This window comes from Homarus americanus, unplaced genomic scaffold (genome assembly GCF_018991925.1).
Source record: "Homarus americanus isolate GMGI-L3 unplaced genomic scaffold, GMGI_Hamer_2.0 scaffold46983, whole genome shotgun sequence".
Lineage (NCBI taxonomy): Eukaryota > Metazoa > Arthropoda > Malacostraca > Decapoda > Nephropidae > Homarus > Homarus americanus.
This window is the reverse complement of record NW_024712319.1, coordinates 10882-33051: the sequence shown is the minus strand read 5'-3', so window position 1 is coordinate 33051 and position 22170 is coordinate 10882. Positions and strand designations below refer to the sequence as shown.

At 45.8% G+C, this 22170-nt stretch overlaps 1 protein-coding gene across 1 annotated transcript; it reads left to right on the top strand.

The window, feature by feature from the left end:
* Positions 1-1819: 1819 nt before the first annotated feature.
* LOC121860140 (prespore vesicle protein-like) lies at positions 1820-2602 on the top strand. Its single transcript, XM_042357192.1, has one exon. It carries the CDS (start codon positions 1820-1822, stop codon positions 2600-2602), a length of 783 nt encoding a protein of 260 aa, XP_042213126.1.
* The last annotated feature ends 19568 nt before the right edge of the window (positions 2603-22170 follow it).

Below are 22170 nucleotides of genomic sequence, written 5' to 3'. Positions count from 1 at the left end.
GCCTGATGGAAGACCAGCCAAGGTGTATAAAGCAGGAGGACCTCTACTTACCAGCCGTCTCAACTCTCTCCTGGAGAATATATGGGAAAAGGAGGAAATCCCTCAAGCTCTTAAAGATGCCTCCATTATCAATATTTATAAGAACAAGGGAGACCGGTCAGACTGTGGCAACTACCGTGGGATCTCGCTGCTCTCTGTAGCTAGCATGATTATCGCCCGAGTCCTTCTGAACAGACTTCTTCCTGAGGCGTAAACCTTTCACCCAGAATCTCAATGTAGTTTTAGACCATCACGTATCTGCCCCCCAGATACAGGAAAAGTGCAGAGAATAGCGTCGTGACCTGTATTTGGCTTTCATCGACCTAACCAAGGCCTTCGATTCGGTCAACAGGGATGCCCTTTGGTGTACCCTCAGCTGTTTAGGCTGCCCACCAAAATTCATCTCCATTGTGAGGCAACTCCACGATGGCATGGACGGCAGTGTCTTGCACAACGGCACCCAGTCAGAGTTCTTCCCCATTCAATCGTGGGTTAAACAAGGGTGTGTACTGCCACCAACTCTCTTTTCCATTTTCTTGGCTGCCTTCCTTACTCATGCCAGTGCCAATCTAGCCAGCTGGGTGTACATAGAGTACCGGGTGAAGGGGGGGGGGGGGGTCTTTTCAACATAAGGCGACTCCAGGCAAGAACAAAGGTGTCGGCAGCTTCCATTACTGAACTTCAGTATGCAGACGACCTCACCCTTGTTGCTCACATTGAACACGACCCACAGGAGATCCTGAATACCTGTGCAGATGTAAGACCCAGATTCTCTTTCAACCTGCCCCTGGTTCAAACACAACTCCACCATCCATCCAGCTTAACAGTACTACCCTCTCTAATGTTGCCCACTTTCGGTATCTCCTCTCCCACCTGTCCACCACAGCAGACATCGATGAATAGATTCAGCATCGGATCAGATGTGCATCTCACGCCTTGGACAGACTCCAAAATCGTGTCTTCAGCTGTAGGGAGCTGAAATTGTCCACAAAGTTGCACGTATATCGAGCAGTGGTTCTGCCCACCCTACTCTATGGTAGTGAGACATGGGTCACATACAGGAGACACCTCAAGGCACTTAAAAACTTTCACCTACTTAATCTACGTTCCATCCTCCGAGTTCGTTGGGAAGACAAGAGAACAAATGCCATCATTCTCGCTCACACCAACTGTAGGAGCATCGAGGCTACAATTATCCATGAACAACTACGTTGGACTGGCCATGTTACCCGCATGGACGACAGTAGACTGCCAAAGCAGCTACTTAACAGTTACTTAACGAATAGTAAACGTAACGCTGGCGGCCAATTGAAAAGGTATAAGGATAGTCCTAAGACAAACCTGAAAAGGTGCCAAATCGACTCCCTCACCTGGGAGTCGATTACTCCACATCTTAACGCTTGGAAGAGCACCACACGGGTAGGTGTCAATACTTTCGAGTTAGTGCGACTGCAAACCGAGGCAGATAAGCGCCAACGTCGGAAAGACGCTCCCACAGTAGATGGAGCCCTCCACATGTGCAACGAATGTGGACGTCGCTGTCGGTCCCATAAACGGCCTCTTTAGTCACCTCAAAATTCACTAACCTTGGTGACATCCTTAATAATCCATATCATTTTATTACAGCTGGATGATCGTTAAACTCGATTCCGAGTGACTGCAAATTAGTAGAAGTATGTGTGTGTGTGTGTGTGTGTGTGTGTGTGTGTGTTTTGTGTGTGTGTGTGTGTGTGTGTGTGTGTGTGTGTGTGTGTGTGTGTGTGTGTGTGTGTGTTATGACATGTTACCACCAGCAGGCCGTCAGAACATGTTACCAGCAGGTCAGAACATGTTGCCACCAGCAGGCTGTCAGAACATGTTACCACCAGAAGCTGCCGCCAGAACATGTTTCCACCAGCAGGCCGTCACAATGTTACCACCAGCAGGCCATCACAACATATTACCAGCAGCAGGCCGTCACAATGTTACAATAGCAGGCCGTTACAACATGATACCAGCAAAAGGCTGTCACAACATGTTGCCACCAGCAGGCCGACAGAACATGTTACCATCAGCAGGCCGTCACAACATGTTGCCACCCAACAGGCCGTCACAACATGTTACCACCAGCAGTCCATCACAACATGTTATCACTAAAAGGCCGTCACAACATGTTGCCACCAGCAGGCCGTCACAACATGTTACTAGCAGCAGGCCGTCACAACATGTTACCAGCAGCAGGCCGTCACAACATGTTACTAGCAGCAGGCCGTCACAACATGTTACCAGCAGCAAGCCGTCACAACATGTTACCACCAGCAGTCCGTCACAACATATTACCAGCAGCAGGCCGTCACAACATGGTGCCACCAGCAGTCCGTCACAACATATTACTTGCAGCAGGCCGTCACAACATGTTGCCACCAGCAGGCCGTCACAACATGTTCCCAGCAACAGGCCGTCACAACATGTTGTCACCAGCAGGCCGTCACAACATGTTATCAGCAACAGGCCGTCACAACATGTTACCAGAAGCAGGACTGTCACGTCAGGTGTTGTGTTTGGGACAACTTGGAGAACTTGAAGTTAGTTTCCACAACTTGACTGGAGACTCAGATAAGCCAAGATCTGTCCAGACATTTATACTAAAATGAAATTAACTTGGCAGCTATACCCCGCCCCCTGAGCCTGACTGAGAATGAACGTGATTGGTTGGTGGTGGGTGGGTTGGGTGGAGAGCTTCTCACTGTAATGGTGACGGCTGTAACCCTGGGCAGCACCTTCAAGATACGTCATTTGATGGTTACTAACAATTACATTGTGTAGTTAGGTGCACAATATTATAAAAGAGTCTACTGCCGTTTCTCTCAGCCTCACTCCCATTACCTTAATAAGTGCCGTAGCTACAGAACCAAACTATCCGTAGTCCAACATTTTGTCATTGTGACTCAGAACTGCCCCAGGAATACAGCCTATATTTTACTGTGCAGTAAGCCATTGAGAATCATCCTCTGGCTGATAACAAAGAGGTGTTGAACGTCCAAGACGCAGAAAATACTTAAACCAATCAGTGGTGACCGTAAGGAAGGGGCGGGGCCAAGTTAATTCCATTATGGTATAGTAGTTATGTGAGGAAGTGTAACACTGCGGAGGTCGAGTGGATACAACACACTTCTCCTGTCCTACGGGTCATTGGTTCGACACCAAGACGCTACCCGTCAATCCAAGTGTAAATGGAAAGGTAACTTTACAGTGTGAGGAAGTAAAGGTGTGGGCCAGGTGTGGGCCAGGTGTACTGAAGGTGTGGGCCAGGTGTACTGAAGGTGTGGGCCAGGTGTACTGAAGGTGTTGTATAAGGCGTCGAGTTTATCTCCAGCAAGATGTGGTGAGGTGACCTTTAAAACAACTTTACGTAGGAATAAGGAGAGGTGGGAGGGAGGGATGTACATTGTTCATGGTGTGGTGGTCGGTGTACATTGTTCATGGTGTGGTGGGTGATGTACATTGTTCATGGTGTGGTGGTCTGTGTACAGTGTTCATGGTGTGGTGGGTTGTGTACAGTGTTCATGGTGTGGTGGTCGGTGTACAGTGTTAATATCATAGCCTTGGGGCAGTGTACATTGATCTTACCACTAACTGTACATAGTTGTTCATCTGTACACGTGAACACTTTTATTACACCGCATCAAAATTTATTCTTCACACAAAATAAAACTCTCTACATATTGCACCAGTTCGGATTACACTTCACATTTGAGTTAATCGCCTTTTTTCACCTCCCCTCCCTCCCCCCACCTCTCTCTCTCCCTACCCCCTACCTCTCTCTCACTCCTTCCCAACCACCTTCCTTCCTGCCTCTCACCTCCTGTTCACCTTCCTTGCCTGCCTGCCTCCCTCTCTTCTGCCTTCCCTCCCTCCGCTATCCTTCCTCCCTACCTCCCTCTGTCTTCTTCTCCTCCCTCCCTCCGTTCGTTCATACGTCTCTTTCTTCTTTCTCTCCCTTTCTCTCCGTCTCTGAGGTATTGTAATAAATGTACCCAATTATTACTAACAAACCTTCACTTGTTCACCACCAACATTATTATTATTATTAGTAGCAGTAGTAGTAGTAGTAGTAGTAGTAGTAGTAGTAGTAGTAGTAGTAGTAGTAGTAGTACTACCTGATGCGTACCATCCCTGAGATCGGACCCCTCCTCCACCCTTTGGAAGAAGCAATCAGTGTCAAGTTCATTCCCAAACTAGTGAAACACCACGACTTAACCCTAGCAGAAAGAACACTTCTTGCACTTCCACCAAGACTGGGAGGGATGGGACTAACTAATCCAGAGGAGATTGCTGACTCTGAACATCAAAATTCACTTAAGCTCACGGCAGCCCTCACTGACCACATAATAGCCCAGAATGCAACAGGGGAAGTGGACACCAGCGAAGTTAATAAGATCCGTAGGTCCATTACAACAGATCGGCAGCACTGCCAAAATGACATGTTGCAGCAACTATTGCTGCTGGTTCCAGAAAATTTGACAAAAAAAGTTGCTATAGCGCAGGAGGTGGGCGCCTCGAACTGGTTAACTACGTTACCGATAAGGGCAAATGGTTTCAGCCTTAACAAACAAGAATTTACAGATGCCATTGCTCTAAGGTACGGTCGGCCAGTAGATGGTTTGCCCTCCCAATGCGTGTGTGGCTCTCCCTATGATGGCGATCACGCCATGGTCTGCAAGAAGGGGGGGCTTCATATGCATGAGGCATGACGAGGTAAGGGATCTCACAGCAAATATGCTGAAGGAAATCTGCCGGGACGTCATGGTAGAACCGACCCTCCTTCCACTGGATGGCGAGATCTTCCAACATAGGACTTCAAACACTTCTAACGAAGCCCGTGTGGACGTCAGTGCTCGAGGATTCTGGACGCGGGGACAGCGAGCTTTCTTCGACATCAGGATTTTTGATCCCATGGCCGTTTGTCACCGTAACCTAGCTCTCGATGCTGCGCATAGGAGGAACGAGAACGACAAGAGAAGGGCATACGGGGAGAGAATACAAAATGTTGATCAAGGCAGCTTCACTCCTCTAGTGTTCACAACCTCGGGTGGGATGGGCCCAAGTGCAAGATGTTTCTACGCCAGACTCGCGGAGCTGATCTCCGAACAGAAGCAGCAGCCCAGAAGTTATGTTACAGCCTGGATGAGATGTCGACTGTCCTTCTCTCTCCTTCGGTCGGCTTTGCTCTGCCTCAGGGGAACGAGAGCTTCCGCCCCTACTCCGACAACTGCTGCAGATATTGACTATGAGGCTACAGTCACTGAATGCCGCATAGATCTGCGGCTCAACTAATTTAACACAGATAGGATAGCTTCTTATGTATTAGGATATTTAATATTAAGGTAAATAAATGGTGGCGAAGGTGTGGCTATTGGGGGAGGCTGGAGGCCAATTTAAAAAAAAAAAAAAAAAAAAAAAAAAAAGTAGTAGTAGTAGTAGTAGTAGTAGTAGTAGTAGTAGTAGTAGTAGTTGTTGTTGTTGTTGTTGTTGTAACCATTACTCTGTTTATCATTGGGTTTTATGTTAGTTATCCAGACATCATGAAGCGGTAGAGCAGAAGACTTTAGCTTTAGTCAGATAGATTATATTAACCTGACGGGAAACTCAGTATGAGAATCACCACACAGCTGGACTCACGTGTGGCAGGAATATACTGACAGATCTAGTTGTGTCACTCAGGGGAAACCTCTTTAATAATGTTTACGAACTTACCAACAGCGATGAGATGAATTAAGATTTAATATAACATTTTCTCACATTCTCTCTCTTCCCGTTGTTCAGCTCACGGTATTTTCCGACACTGGATTACATCCGCCATTTTTCAGTCTGTACTAAAAGTTTGTTTAGGTCTTGTAATTTTTTAGTCCTCGTCATTATTAAATAATTTATCTTTGTGTCGTCAGCAAATTTACTTACATTGGTGTCAACGCATTTATCTATGTCGTTTATGTACAGTACAGTATATAACAAACAGTAATGGTGCAAATACTGAGCCTTGGTACTTACATTGGTGTCAACGCCTTTATCTATGTCGCTTATGTACAGTACAGTATATAACAAACAGTAATGGTGCAAATACTGAGCCTTGGGGTGCACCACTAGTGACGTTACCCCGATCACATTTTGTGTTTTCTCTCTGTTAACAATGTCGCCCTAATCCAGTCTTTAATTTTCACGTTAAATGTCATGTTCCTCCTCTTTTGCGAGGGATTCTATCGAAGGCTTTGTTAAAGTCGAGGTAAACCACAGCATAGTCGTGTCCGTCGCTCCCACATTGGAAAATGCATGAAAATAATATTATATTATAATTTTTTCAGGGAAAAATATCCCCTAGTTAAGTCACACTGAAAGTCTCCCCAGGCTTCGGCTTACGTCACATGACATCTTGTAAATTCGTTCTACTGTTTGAATCACCATACGGGAGTGGCTAGATTATGTTGCCAAGAAGGCCTATATCTTTCACCCACTCACACATGCGAACCTTCCTCCCACTAGTGTCTCATATTTTGTGATGTACTATCGTGGACAAAACTGAAGCAGTATCGACCCCAAATGAGACAAAACAGCACACCCGCACACAGTCAGGGTAAGTCAGTTCGGAGACTCATTCCTGTAACTCAGTTCCACCACTGGGAGCGAACTTTTGTCCACGATAGTACAGTCACCCAAAAAAGTCCTGTCGCGAACCACGATTCAGACTCGTGAACCCGAAGCAGTAGACACTGATACATTATTCTGTCCATAAATTCTTCAGATTCAAGAGTCTGAATCTCGGGGTTCATGGTTCGCGACAGGACTTTTTTGGGTGACTGTACAGATCTCGCCCAATAACTTCACGTGCCTAACCATGTTTCTACCCCCCAAGTGTGACTGGGATCTCGATTATTAGGAAATTCGTGATCAATTACTGCAGACTGTAATAATACAGTACTTGTAAATAACAATTAGTTGGCATTAACAGTACGGCTACGTCTTGTTATGAACCGTCCTGTAGCAATGGCGTTCACCTTGCCATGCCTGGCAAAAGGAAAATCTTTGCATTGCTAATAAGCTGAAAATTTGAGCTGCCTCATCCATGTCATCAGCGAGATGCCCGAGTGTTTCCTTGTAATATTTTGCTATATATATTTTCTTTTGCTATATCACTTATTTTGGGGGACTATGTGAACATAAGGCGTTCATTTTGTTATACCTGGCCATAGAAAAGCTTTAGCCGTACGAATATTATAAAACAATCAAACGTCAACCAAGGCAAGGCGGTAGTCCTTGTGGTCACCACACGTAGCGTGACGTCATTAAATGGGCCGAAGCTAAGGTTTATGAGTTACAGCCGTGTGTCCTTACTGTAGAAGGTCCTTGGTATAGTCAACATTATATCAACGCTTAACGCACAAAGAGAAATACATTATCGACGTCAGGGGGTGAGTTGCCATATATGAACTCACAGAATATGTTCGAAACACACCAGTCATTATCGGGAACCTGTATTATCCACACGTCTGAGAACCTGCACAACACGCCCTTATTCATACACATCATAAGGGCGATGTTTGAATAGTCTCTGGTATGGAGGTTGATACTGTTTAATGTTTCGCTGTGTGTATGGTAATTCATCGGGGGTCAATATCGCTCAGTTATGTCAAGGCCTTGTGATTCATCATGGAAATGTCACATGATGTGCGTGGAGCTATTGTCACCCTTCACAGTGAGGGCCACAGCCATGCAGAGATTGCCAGGAGGGTTGACGTTCCCGAGCCAACGGTGGCGTTATGGACACGGTGATATGAGGCTACTGGCACCACGGACCAGCCTCGAGCGGCCACCCTCGGAGGAGCAGCAGTGAGCCTTGTTTTAGGAAAGACAAAATGCCAAGTAATGAAATAGCAGGTGTTAATTTATATGAATAATAATACTTCATAGTTATATCACCTTTTGTCCATCACTCGACCAGACCGCAACAGCTGCTGTAATCACCTTTAGAGCGATTAAGGGGTAATGAGACCCGTCATGTTGAACTCGAACATTATAATTCGGTCAAACTTGTTGAATACAATTCATTCTTAGTATTTCAAATAATAAATCATACGTAGGTAATCATACATTAATGTTGAATCCACTAGCACAACAATCATTACTGTGTAATTAGTCTAATCATAACATCTATAATGAGTACTTAATTTGGCATATTTCCATGTTGTCACAATGATAAGCGATACAATGGACACAGTCTACCCGTGTAAACTCAAGTATAGGTGGAACTTACGTGTTGAAGGTCTCACCGAATGGGTTGGCTGTACAACCTTTGATGGGAAGAGCTGGAGCGTTAGTGTCTCTCGTGTCAGGGCTCGCCTGGGCCGGCACACTCCGCTGCGTCAGGTGTTTTATACCCAAACAACTCCTCCCCACAACACCATCCTTCTCTCTCTATATATCTCCACTAACTAGACACTCTATATACGGGCAGACTCGCCCTATAAGCATGACATGACTTACAACCTAACATAATATTTGTTTAAAGGTCATCCTGCTTATTACTGGTTGCGGTAACAGCTGCCACTTTTGCTGCTCCATCTCGCAGCTTTGTCAACACTCGGTCTACAGTGTGGAGTTAGCACAAACCCGAGTTGACAGATTTGAACAAGGAGGAGGTGGCATACGCTCTAGAGTCTAGACTCTTGAGTCAGTGGCTAAAGTGTGCTGATAAACTAGTTAGTTTCTGGGACCAGGTGGTTTTCTGTGAGAAGAAAATGTTGTGTTATGAATGTGCTAGAGCTACACACCCTAACACAAGGTGGGTCTTTCACACACACTAGAGCTACACACCCTAACACAAGGTGGGTCTTTCACACACACTAGAGCTACACACCCTAACACAATGTGGGTCTTTCACACACACTAGAGCTACACACCCTAACACCAGGTGAGTCTTTCACACACACTAGAGCTACACACCCTAACACAATGTGGGTCTTTCACACACTAGAGCTACACACCCTAACACAATGTGGGTCTTTCACACACACTAGAGCTACACACCCTAACACCAGGTGGGTCTTTCACACACACTAGAGCTACACACCCTAACACAAGGTAAGTCTTTCACACACTAGAGCTACACACCCTAACACAAGGTAAGTCTTTCACACACTAGAGCTACACACCCTAACACAAGGTAAGTCTTTCACACACTAGAGCTACACACCCTAACACAAGGTAAGTCTTTCACACACTAGAGCTACACACCCTAACACAAGGTGAGTCTTTCACACACTGTCTCTCTTACCACCAGTAAGACTATAGTTAGTAGCACACATATGCTCGCCTCAAACCTTGTTAGGTTAGGTTAGGTTAAATCGTATAAAACAGACGATCGTCCAAATGGGAAGTAATCTGGTCAACACCCCAGATCACACTGGTGCCACACCCACTCAGATCCAACGTCTTGGCAGCCATGACTGAACTCGTGCCCCACCATGACCACTGTAGCCGCCCCATGGTTATTACTACTGTAGTGCCTTACGGGCATGACAACAAGGCTCTCAGGGACGACGACTGTCAACCTAGTTGGTGACGCTCTACAGTAGATGCGGGAATGGTTACACCAAATAAGAACAGTGAGCTCCCAATATTATTTCCCTAACCAAGAAGTAAAAAAACATACTTGTATATATTGAATTATACAATAAACGTATGATTCGCCTATGATAAGATTGGGTTCAGTCAACATACGCTTTCAGTGCAACGAATATATCCTGCATGACTGTCTGGCTCACTGCACAAGTCTGTCGTTTGCTCCATGAAATATTCACTTAATTCCGTGTATTTACGCTTCAATACTAACCCTGCACCATTACGGCGTCATGTGTCGCCAATATTGTATCAACAATACGTAACGTGATTGCAAGGCAGGATAAACGTAAACCAGCATCATGTTGATCAAACTTACATTATTATAATATAATATAACCGTCTTGAATACATGCACATGGAACATTTATAGTGACATACGGCAGGAAGTATCACTGGTAATCCCTATAAGGAAGACAGGCCTGTTTATAGTGACATACGGCAGGAAGTATCACTGGTAACCCCTATAAGGAAGACAGGCCTGTTTATAGTGACATACGGCAGGAAGTATCACTGGTAATCCCTATAAGGAAGACAGGCCTGTTTATAGTGACATACGTGGTGAAGCATCACTGGTAATTCCTATAAGGAAGACAGGCCTGTTTGAGGTGACATACGGCAGGAAGTATCACTGGTAATCCCTATAAGGAAGACAGGCCTGTTTATAGTGACATACGGCAGGAAGTATCACTGGTAATCCCTATAAGGAAGACAGGCCTGTTTATAGTGACATACGGCAGGAAGTATCACTGGTAACCCCTATAAGGAAGACAGGCCTGTTTATAGTGACATACGGCAGGAAGTATCACTGGTAACCCATATAAGGAAGACAGGCCTGTTTATAGTGACATACGGCAGGAAGTATCACTGGTAATCCCTATAAGGAAGACAGGCCTGTTTATAGTGACATACGGCAGGAAGTATCACTGGTAATCCATATAAGGAAGACAGGCCTGTTTATAGTGACATACGGCAGGAAGTATCACTGGTAATCCATATAAGGAAGACAGGCCTGTTTATAGTGACATACGGCAGGAAGTATCACTGGTAATCCATATAAGGAAGACAGGCCTGTTTATAGTGACATACGGCAGGAAGTATCACTGGTAACCCATATAAGGAAGACAGGCCTGTTTATAGTGACATACGGCAGGAAGTATCACTGATAATCCCTATAAGGAAGACAGGCTTCTTTATAGTGACATACGGCGGAAATTATCACTGTTAATCCCTATAGGAAGAAGACAGGCCTGTTTATGGTGACATACGGCTTGGGAAGTATCACTGGTAATCCCTATAAGGAAGACAGGCCTGTTTATAGTGACATACGGCAGGAAGTATCACTGGTAATCCCTATAAGGAAGACAGGCCTGTTTATAGTGACATACGGCAGGAAGTATCACTGGTAATCCCTATAAGGAAGACAGGCCTGTTTATAGTGACATACGGCAGGAAGTATCACTGGTAATCCCTATAAGGAAGACAGGCCTGTTTATAGTGACATACGGCAGGAAGTATCACTGGTAACCCCTATAAGGAAGACAGGCCTGTTTATAGTGACATACGGCAGGAAGTATCACTGGTAACCCATATAAGGAAGACAGGCCTGTTTATAGTGACATACGGCAGGAAGTATCACTGGTAACCCATATAAAGAACTTAGATCTGTTTATAGTGACATACGAAAAATCCACTGGCTAACTATAAGGAAACAGGCCTGTTTATGACATACGGCAGAGTATCACTGGTAGCATCCCTATAGGAAGACAGGCCTGTTTATGGTGACGCCATGGGAAGTATCACTAGTAGCCCCTATAAGGAAGACAAGGCTGTTTATAGTGACATACGGCAGGAAGTATCACTGGTAACCCATATAAGGAAGACAGGTCTGTTTATAGTGACATCTGACGGAAATTATCACTGGTAATCCTATAAGGAGACAGATCTGTTTATAGTGACATACGACTGGAAGTATCACTGAAGTGAAAACCCCATATAAGGAACAGGTCTGTTTATAATTGACATACGGCAGGAAGTATCACTGTGCAATCCCTATAAGGAAGACAGGCCTGTTTATAGTGACATACGGCAGGAAGTATCACTGGTAACCCCTATAAGGAAGACAGGCCTGTTTATAGTGACATACGGCAGGAAGTATCACTGGTAATCCCTATAGGAAGACAGGCCTGTTTATAGTGACATACGGCAGGAAGTATCACTGGTAATCCCTATAAGGAAGACGGGCCTGTTTATAGTGACATACGGCAGGAGTATCTGGTAATCTATAGGAGACAGGCCTGTTTATGGTGACTTACCAGGAAATGTCATGGTAACCCTATAAGGAAGACAGGCCTGTTTATAGTGACGCCACGGCAGGAAGTATCACTGGTAATCCTATAAGGAAGACAGGCCTGTTTATAGTGACATACGGCAGGAAGTATCACTGGTAACCCCTATAAGGAAGACAGGCCTGTTTATAGTGACATACGGCAGGAAGTATCACTGGTAACCCATATAAGGAAGACAGGTCTGTTTATAGTGACATACGGCAGGAAGTATCACTGGTAATCCCTATAAGGAAGACAGGTCTGTTTATAGTGACATACGGCAGGAAGTATCACTGGTAATCCCTATAAGGAAAACAGGCCTGTTTATAGTGACATACGGCAGGAAGTATCACTGGTAATCCCTATAAGGAAGACAGGCCTGCCACGACCTTACCACATCCCGTCTTCCATTGTGTTGCTTTGTCTCACACAAATCATAAAGAAACTTTTTAAAGCGTGTGTACACAAAAAACTGTCTGCCCCTTTTATCGTCATTGGATTTGCTTTTTGTATCATATTTCATTCTATTTCAATACATAATTTAGGCAATAGTAATTTACTGCAGTCATCATAGATAATGTCAGGGACAACTCACAATAAGAAATACCAACCGAACCGAAACTGCTGTAGCCACCTCAAGAGCTCCGTGACCACGGTAACTACGATGAGCAGCTGGAGAGAACCTTGTGCGTCCCCTGGTTCAGGTTTGAACTCATTGATGGAGCTTCTTACAGCGCCAGGTAAACAACACGGCGCCTAGTACAGTTGCCGGGAGTGTCCTAAGAGATGGAGCTGATCACGCCTGACGACTTTATACACAAATCACTAATGTGAGAGAAAGAAAACAAGATATGGTTACTATAATTCATCGTCTTGACTGTGTAGAGAAACGTTACCAGCAAGGCACCACATTATGTTGGACAATGGTAACCCTCCCTCATCTCGGTGGACCATGGGTTGTATTTGATATATCCTAAGAGAGAGATATAATGAACGGCTTCACACAGCAATGAGACAGGTTCACTCAGTCCCGTGAAGCTCCGACACCTGCTGGAGATGTTTCATGAACGAGTGTGATGAACCACGACAGTCAGTTCCGTCGCCGTTGTTGTCGTGTAAACAAGTGTCACAGTGAAGTGTTACAAGTGTCGTCGTTGGTGAAGGAATATAACATCAAGGGGTAAGTTGTGGTCAACACGGGTTGTATTTAATGTGTTAAATATGAGGGCGTAGTTGACAAAGCTCAACCAACACTACAATGATAACATTACCTAAACACTAAAAACTCTTAACAATCAATCCACGAAAAAACTCAAATAACACTACACAAGGATTTACTTGGTGAAATACGTGACATATTGTTAGAAATTAATAAATTTATTGCCAGTGTGTTTACAATATGGCGTCACGGTTTACGATTTTTTTTTTTGTAGGAGATGGAAGGTTAAACGGATTTTTTTTTCCAGGTAGGTGAAAGTTAACAGCTCCTCGAGGGACCGTAACACACCACAACACATCAGGTTTGTTCAAGTCAGTTTCATACATCAGTTATCAGTGTTTCTGTACCTGCTGGTGAGTCTTGAGTCTCGGCTAACTCAATAAGTCGTCGTTACCTCCCGTGTTAAACATCGGGATCACGTTTATTATATAAAGTCACTCAGGAAATTTTCTACAGAGTGACTTACATATATCATGAACCCAATCAACCTCCGGAACTTAGAATTCCTTTGTTATTATTAAGTGATGTTTTAAGTCATTGACCATCCCAGCCTCATACAACTGACACGTTTTCCAGTGTTTCTTGTGATTACCAAAGAGCGGGTCCAAACTGAATATGCAAAAGTCATTTTTCATTGAACTTTTCTCAATACGGGATTGAGTCTGTACCCAGTAGATCTTGGTGATCCTCCCTGAACGAGGAGGACGTCTAGTTATCTGGTTCTTCCTTTAAGACATTCCCCAGTTTGTTATGGTCTTCCTCCCTCATGCGCTGGTAGTTATCTGAAGGAAACACAACATTCCTACTTGAATGTCGTGTTTTCCTCTAAAAGTAAAATATATCTTATTAAACTATGGAGCTTCCTGGCAGTCCCCAATTGTTCCCCAACGTTGTCTTGTTCACCAAAGGCTCTTCAGTTTTCATCGCCACAACCAAGGACGATAACTTGCATTGATTTTTATTGAACTGCAATTTGGAAGCACATGGCTCCATCCTCATTAATCTGTCGATATTGTTCTGAGCAGAAAACTTATCAACTTTCTGGTGGAATATTATAGTTATCACTCCTGGGATGTTGACATTATGGGTAGAAAAGTCTGCCCCCTTGTGTACCCTAAACAGCGTTAGTTTCTAAGATGATTTATAGGAGAACAAGTTACCATAAACTTATTTCTGCCACAATATTATACAAGTTTATCATACAGGTTATGTGTGTTTACATCTCCGTGACATAGTTTACTGTAAAACATCATTAAGTTTAATGATAAGGCTCCATGTCTTAATGAATATTTACGTGACCAAGAAGAAGTAAAATGTGTGAATTTGGTCTTAAAATAGTCATTAATAGCTTAAAATAACTTAATGATTTATAACATGAGGGAGCCAAGGTATAGAGACCTGCTATTATCAGCCGTGGATGTGTGGACAGACCTCGTATGATGATGACCTGAGACACAGTACAGTACATGTTGGCTGTTTGGTGATGTATTAACTCTCTCTCTCTCTCTCTCTCTCTCTCTCTCTCTCTCTCTCTCTCTCTCTCTCTCTCTAGACTTATCAAATTTGGTACAGAAATTAACATAATAAAATAAATATTCACTTTGTCATAGCGGGAGCTGAGGTGTCAAGAAGTTAGTAAAATGTGCAGCAGCTTACCTAGAACACTTCTGCCCCTATCTACCACAGTCTCTACAGACAACCAGATCTCCAGAGCTCTCAGCGTGTGATGGGGCGAAGGCAGAGAACAGAGTTGATTATGTTTTAATAAGTAGAGCGGCCATGATGATGACGAGATTATGTGCCTGGGGTCCCGGTATCATCCACTGGAGGGTGTGTGGCTGGGGTCCAGGTATCATCCACTGGAGGGTGTGTGGCTGGGGTCCAAGTATCATCCACTGGAGGTGTGGCTGGGGTCCAGGTATCATCCACTGAGGGTGTGGCTGGGTCCTGGTATCATCCACTGGAGGGTGTGGCTGGGGTCCAAGCATCCACTGGAGGGTGTGTGGCTGGGGTCCAGGTATCATCCACCGGAGGGTGTGGCTGGGGTCCTGGTATCATCCACTGGAGGGTGTGTGCTGGGGTCCAAGTATCATCCACTGGAGGGTGTGGCTGGGGTCCTAGTATCATCCACCAGAGGGTGTGTGGCTGGGGTCCCGTATCATCCACTAGAGGGTGTGGTCGGGGTCCAAGTATCATCCACTGGAGGTGGCTGGGGTCCCTATCATCCACTGGAGGTGTGTGGCTGGGGTCCCAGTATCATCCACTGGAGGGTGTGTGGCTGGGGTCCTGGTATCATCCACTGAGGGTGTGTGGCTGGGGTCTGGTATCATCCACTAGAGGGTGTGTGGCTGGGGTCCCTGTATCATCCACTGGAGGGTGTGTGGCTGGGGTCCTAGTATCATCCACTAGAGGGTGTGTGGCTGGGGTCTAGTATCATCCACTTAGAGTGTGTGGCTGGGGTCCTGGTATCATCCACTGGAGGGTGGCTGGGTCCCTAGTATCATCCACTAGGGGTGTGTGGCTGGGGTCCTGGTATCATCCACTGGAGGGTGTGTGGCTGGGGTCCCTGTATCATCCACTGGAGGGTGTGTGGCTGGGGTCCCGGTATCATCCACTAGGGTGGCTGGGGTCCAAGTATCATCCACTGGAGGGGTGTGTGGCTGGGGTCCTGGTATCATCCACTAGAGGGTGTGTGGCTGGGGTCCTGTATCATCCACTCGAGGATGTGGCTGGGGTCCGTACCATCCACTAGAGGGTGTGTGGCTGGGGTCCTGGTATCATCCACTAGAGGGTGTGTGGCTGGGGTCCTGGTATCGTCCACTCAGGATGTGTGGCTGGGGTCCCAGTATCATCCACTAGAGGGTGTGTGGCTGGGGTCAAGTATCATCCACTGGAGGGTGTGTGGCTGGGGTCTGGTATCATCCACTAGAGGGTGTGGCTGGGGTCCTTTATCATCCACTGGAGGGTGTGTGGCTGGGTCCTAGTATCATCCACTGGAGGTGTGTGGCTGGGGCCCTTTATCATCCACTGGAGGGTGTGTGGCTGGGGTCCTAGTATCATCCACTGGAGGGTGTGGCTGGGGTCCCTTTATCATCCACTAGAGGGGTGTGTGGCTGGGGTCCCGGTATCATCCACTGGAGGGTGTGGCTGGGGTCCCTTTATCATCCACTGGAGGGTGTGTGGCTGGGGTCCTAGTATCATCCACTGGAGGGTGTGGGGCTGGGGTCCAGGTATCATCCTAGAGGGTGTGTGGCTGGGGTCCAGGTATCATCCACTAGAGGGTGTGAGGCTGGGGTCCTATACTTGTACTGTTCATGACATCCACAATAACCAATAGCTTGAATGTTGTACTGGACACCTTTTGTTGTCCCAGTTTCATCACGCATCGCCCATTACTGAACATCCAACACGACACTGCAATCTCTGTGAAAATTGGGCAGCTGATTACTAATTGGAACAAAATTGCAGATACACACTGGGAAAAAATTTACCTGTGAATTTTTATGGTTTGCAAAATGGATGAGGTTAACTTGGCCAGGTAACATTTTCACTCTCATTCTGCAACTACTAATTACGTTCGGTATGGTGGCCAATTAAAAATGATGGCTCTTCTCTGTCGATAAAAATGGTATATAATTTTTAGGTCTGGTAACAGAAATTAAAGGAAACATCTGTATCTCATTAACATATGATTAACTACAGCAGGTGTATTAACAGGTGTGATTTAGGTCAGCTTAGGTTAAGGGAAATTTGGTTAGGTTAGGAAAACATAACCTGAAGGAACAGCGCAACACAACACACACCTGGAAGCAACACCACACACGAGCAACACAACACACACCTGGAAGCAACACAACACACTGAAGCAACTCACACCTGGAAGCAACACAACACACACCTGGAAGCAACACAACACACACCTGGAAGCAACACAACACACCTGGAAGCAACACAACACACACACTGGAAGCAACACAACACACACCTGGAAGCAACACAACACACACCTGGAAGCAACACAACACACACCTGGAAGCAACACCACTGGAAGCAACACCACCACACACCTGGAAGCAACACAAGACACCTGGAAGCAACACAACACACACCTGGAAGCAACACAACACACACCTGGAAGCAACACAACACACCTGGAAGCAACACAACACACACCTTGAAGCACACAACACACCTGGAAGCAACACCACACACCTTGAAGCAACACAACACACACCTGGAAGCAACACAATACACACCTGGAAGCAACACAATACACACCTGGAAGCAACACAACACACCTGGAAGCAACACAACACACACACACACCTTGAAGCAACACAACACACACACCTGAAGCAACACAACACACACCTGGAAGCAACACCACACACCTTGAAAAACAACACACAGGAGCAACACAACACACACCTTGAAGCAACACAACACACACCTTGAAGCAACACAACACACACCTTGAAGCAACACAACACACACCTGGAAGCAACACCACACACCTTGAAGCAACACAACACACACCTGGAAGCAACACAACACACACCTGGAAGCAACACAACACACACCTGGAAGCAACACAACACACACCTGGAAGCAACACAACACACCTGGAAGCAACACAACACACACCTGGAAGCAACACAACACACACCTGGACTCAGCCGTGTATTACACCCACGTGGATCAAACAGATTTACGTCAGAGTGGAGATAATCCCGACGGAACCTCGGCCGAGTTGACACAATCCTCGCCCCTGTCCTTAAGGGTCGCTGGCGTCCCCTGCTGGGTATGGAGACCTAACCTTACTGTTTAGGAAATGGTGGTGGGGTGACCAAGGATTATTACCTTGCCATCATGTGAGGGGCAGGATATTGTTTATGTCTTGTCTCTATGTCTGTCTCCATGTATATACTGCATGTCTGAAAAACTGATAGAACTATGGTGTTATGGTCAGCATGCTCGCCTTACAAGCGAGTGGTCCCGGATTTGGTTCCCAGGCAGGGTGAACCTATGGGCACGTTTCTTTACGCCATATGCCTCTGTCTACCCAGCAGTAATTGGGGACCTGATTGTTAATCAATTCGCGGATCGTGTTCCGGGGTAATGGTTAGCCAGTGCAGTTGGCGAGTTGTCCGGTCTTCTCGGAGTATTCCTTGACACTGGGTCATGCAACTCGTTAACTTAAGATGTGGTGGTTGTGTTGACGATAGCTTCTACACCTTAAACAAATTCACGCCTTGGTGGACCTTGAGCCGGCCATCCTCGTTACACGAGGGGCAACCATTATTATTATCATGTCTGAATGTTTACATTCCTGTGTGTTCGTCTGTATGTCAGTCAGTACATCTATCTCTGCCGTGTGTCCCAGAAATAACTGAGGAACGTGTCAGGGGATTTGCACCACATGTTGTGGTCTGATCAACACGACAAAAGGACCACAAGGTAAACTTTGGGGCAAACATCAACAAATGTTGTATGGTTACATATATTTTTGGGGGAATAAAGAAAACGACGACTTGGGACAGTCTAGATCGGTGACTACATTATATATACATGTACAGTAAAAGTATCTTGAGTTCGACAATTATTTACCTTGCCATGGTAACGGTTCGCGGACAGAGTTTGTATCCTCTTTGATGGTGTTTTTATTCTCCAGTAAGTTATGTGAGCACTGCATCAGATAACCCGACAGTGAGTTATGTGAGCACTGCATCAGATAACCCGACAGTGAGTTATGTGAGCACTGCATCAGATAACCCGACAGTGAGTTATGTGGGCACTGCATCAGATAACCCGACAGTGAGTTATGTGAGCACTGCATCAGATAACCCGACAGTGAGTTATGTGGGCACTGTATCAGATAACCCGACAGTAAGTTATGTGAGCACTGCATCAGATAACCCGACAGTGAGTTATGTGAGCACTGCATCAGATAACCCGACAGTGAGTTATGTGGGCACTGTATCAGATAACCCGACAGTAAGTTATGTGAGCACTGCATCGGATAACCCGACAGTGAGTTATGTGGGCACTGCATCAGATAACCCGCAGACAGTGGATCACTTTCTTTGCTTCGAATTTACGTATAATGGAAGTGTCTCAACCTGTAGTGGTGACCGCGAGCTGATGCTGCGTCTGTTAGGGTGTGTGGAGGCAGAACAGTGATGATCATAAGAGATTTACACTAGACCTACACTGGCTGTGTCATGGTACACTCGACCTACACTGGCTGTGTCATGGTACACTCGACCTACACTGGCTGTGTCATGGTACACTCGACCTACACTGGCTGTGTCCTGGTACACTCGACCTACACTGGCTGTGTCATGGTACACTCGACCGCCAGGTACAGTATATCGTGTTGCATCATCTTCCTCTGTGATATGGGTATATGGGTCCCATAGATGCAGTGTGGATACAGCATATTATGCTTGGCTGACACTGTACTCGACCGCCTTCTACTGCCTAGACTGTACACTTAGGGAAGTTTTGTACATCGAACTGCGACAAAATGATAATACTACTACTACTACTACTACTATTTTTTTTTTTTTTTTTTTTTTTTTTTTAACGTGGCCTCAGCCTTCCCCAATAGCCACACCTTCGCCACCATTTTATTACCTTAATATTAAATATCCTAATACATAAGTAGCTATCCTATCTGTGTTGAATTAGTTGAGCTGCAGATCTATGCGGCATTCAGTGACTGTAGCAGTTGTCGGGATTGGGGCAGAAGCTCTCGTTCCCCTGAGGCAGAGCAAAGCCGACCGAAGGAGAGAGAAAGACAGTCGACATCTCATCCAGGCTGTAACGTAACTGCTGGGCTGCTGCTTCTGTTCGGAGATCACCTCCGCGAGTCTGGTGTAGAAACATCTTGCACTTAGTCCCATCCCACCAGAGGTTGTGAACACTAGAGGAGTGAAGCTGCCTTGATCAACGTTTTGAATTCTCTCCCCATATGCCCTCCTCTTGTCGTTCTCGTTCCTCCTATGTGCAGCATCGAGAGCTAGGTTACGGTGACATGCGGCCATGGGATCAAAAATCCTGATGTCGAAGAAAGCTTGCTGTCCCCGCATCCAGAATCCTCGAGCACTGACGTCCACACGGGCTTCGTTAGATGTGTTTGAAGCCCTGTGTTGGAAGATCTCACCATCCAATGGAAGGAGGGTTGGTTCTACCATGACATCCCTGCAGATTTCCTTCAACATATTTGCGGTGAGGTCCCTTACCTCGTCATGCCTCATGCATATGAAGCCCCCTTTCTTGCACACCATGGCGTGATCGCCATCATAGGAAGAGCCACACACGCATTGGGAGGGCAAACCTTCTACTGGCCGACCATACCTTAGAGCAATGGCATCTGTAAATTCTTGTTTATTAAGACTGAAACCATTTGCCCTTATCGGTAACGTAGTTAACCAGTTCGAGGCGCCCACCTCCTGCGCTATAGCTACTTTTTTTTCAAATTTTCTGGTACCTGCAGCAACAGTTGCTGCAACTTATCATTTTGGCAGTGCTGTCGATCTGTCGCAATGGACCTACGAATCATATTTACTTCACTGGTATCCACCTCCCCTGTTGCATTCTGGGCTATTATGTGGTCCGTGAGGGCTGCCGTGAGCTTAAGTGAATTTTGATGTTCGGTGGCAGCAATCTCCTCTGGATTGGTTAGTCCCATCCCTCCCAGTCTTGGTGGAAGTGCAAGAAGTGCTCTTTCTGCTGGGGTTAAGTCAGGGTGTTTCACTAATTTAGGAATGAAATTGACACTGATAACTTCTTCCAGAGGGTGGAGGAGGGGTCCGATATCCGGGATAGTACGCATCAGGTAGTTCCAACGATGCTTGACTCCATGGGTGAATGTAGCAAAGGCCGCATGTGGCTCTGTGTTAGCAATCTCAGACAGAGCTTGGATTTCACTAACCCTATCATTCACCTTTCCCGCTACGTACTCGGTCTTGAAGTCCGTAGTGCCACTTACTGCGCCTAGATGTCTTTGGCCGTCCTTAGTTATTTTGACCTCACTTCCGCCAAAAACCTCCTTTGCCCGTTCATAATGTTCTGGCTTCACTATGAGGAAGGACTTGCTGGCATTTGGGTGGTACCCTATTTGTGGACCTCGCGATGTTACCAAGTCCCACCACTTTTTGATGCCCTCCACTTTTCCTGCTCCTGTAAGGCCGTCAGCTACTACTACTACTACTACTACTACTACTACTAATAATAATAATAATAATAATAATAATAATAATAATAATAATACACGGCTTTAGAGTGTAAACAAACCCTACCAACGAACGATTGTCATTTTCGGTTAAATATAGAAATAATGACAGTTATTTTAAATTAATGTAGTCACCGCTGGAGACAGTCACATATCATCGTTTTCTTTAAGTCCCAAAAGTCGTGTGTGTTCTCAATGAGTGAACTGTTACCATGGCAACACTCTTTGCATGATTGGTGCCATAATTACATCACTTGGACCTAGTCACGTGTTGATTAAATTCATATTAGGGACAGATGGACAGACTGAAATCAATACTATACTTCCCACATAGTTGGCTACACTAACTCCTGCTTCACTTGGCCACACAGTACTTCCTCAGAATATTGGCCACAATATCACTTTCTTCACTTGGCCACAGTACCTCCTCAGAATCTTAGCCACAATAAGCCCTGGATGCTAATGGCCACAATCCACATCGTCTTAGGTCCACAATAAATATGGTGTGTCAGGCAGGAGGGATGTGGCCCTTGTGTTGATGGTCAGTACTCCAGAACCCTCATTGTGTGGCGACAACCATAATGGTGTGTGTGTGTGTGTGTGTGTGTGTGTGTGTGTGTGTGTGTGTGTGTGTGTGTGTGTGTGTGTGTGTGTGTGTGTGTGTGTGTGTGTGTGTGTGTGTGTGTGTGTGTGCCCAG

Coding starts and splice junctions, on each gene's coding strand:
- LOC121860140 (XM_042357192.1), top strand. CDS start 1,820: ATGTTACCACCAGCAGGCCGTCAGAACATGTTACCAGCAGGTCAGAAC.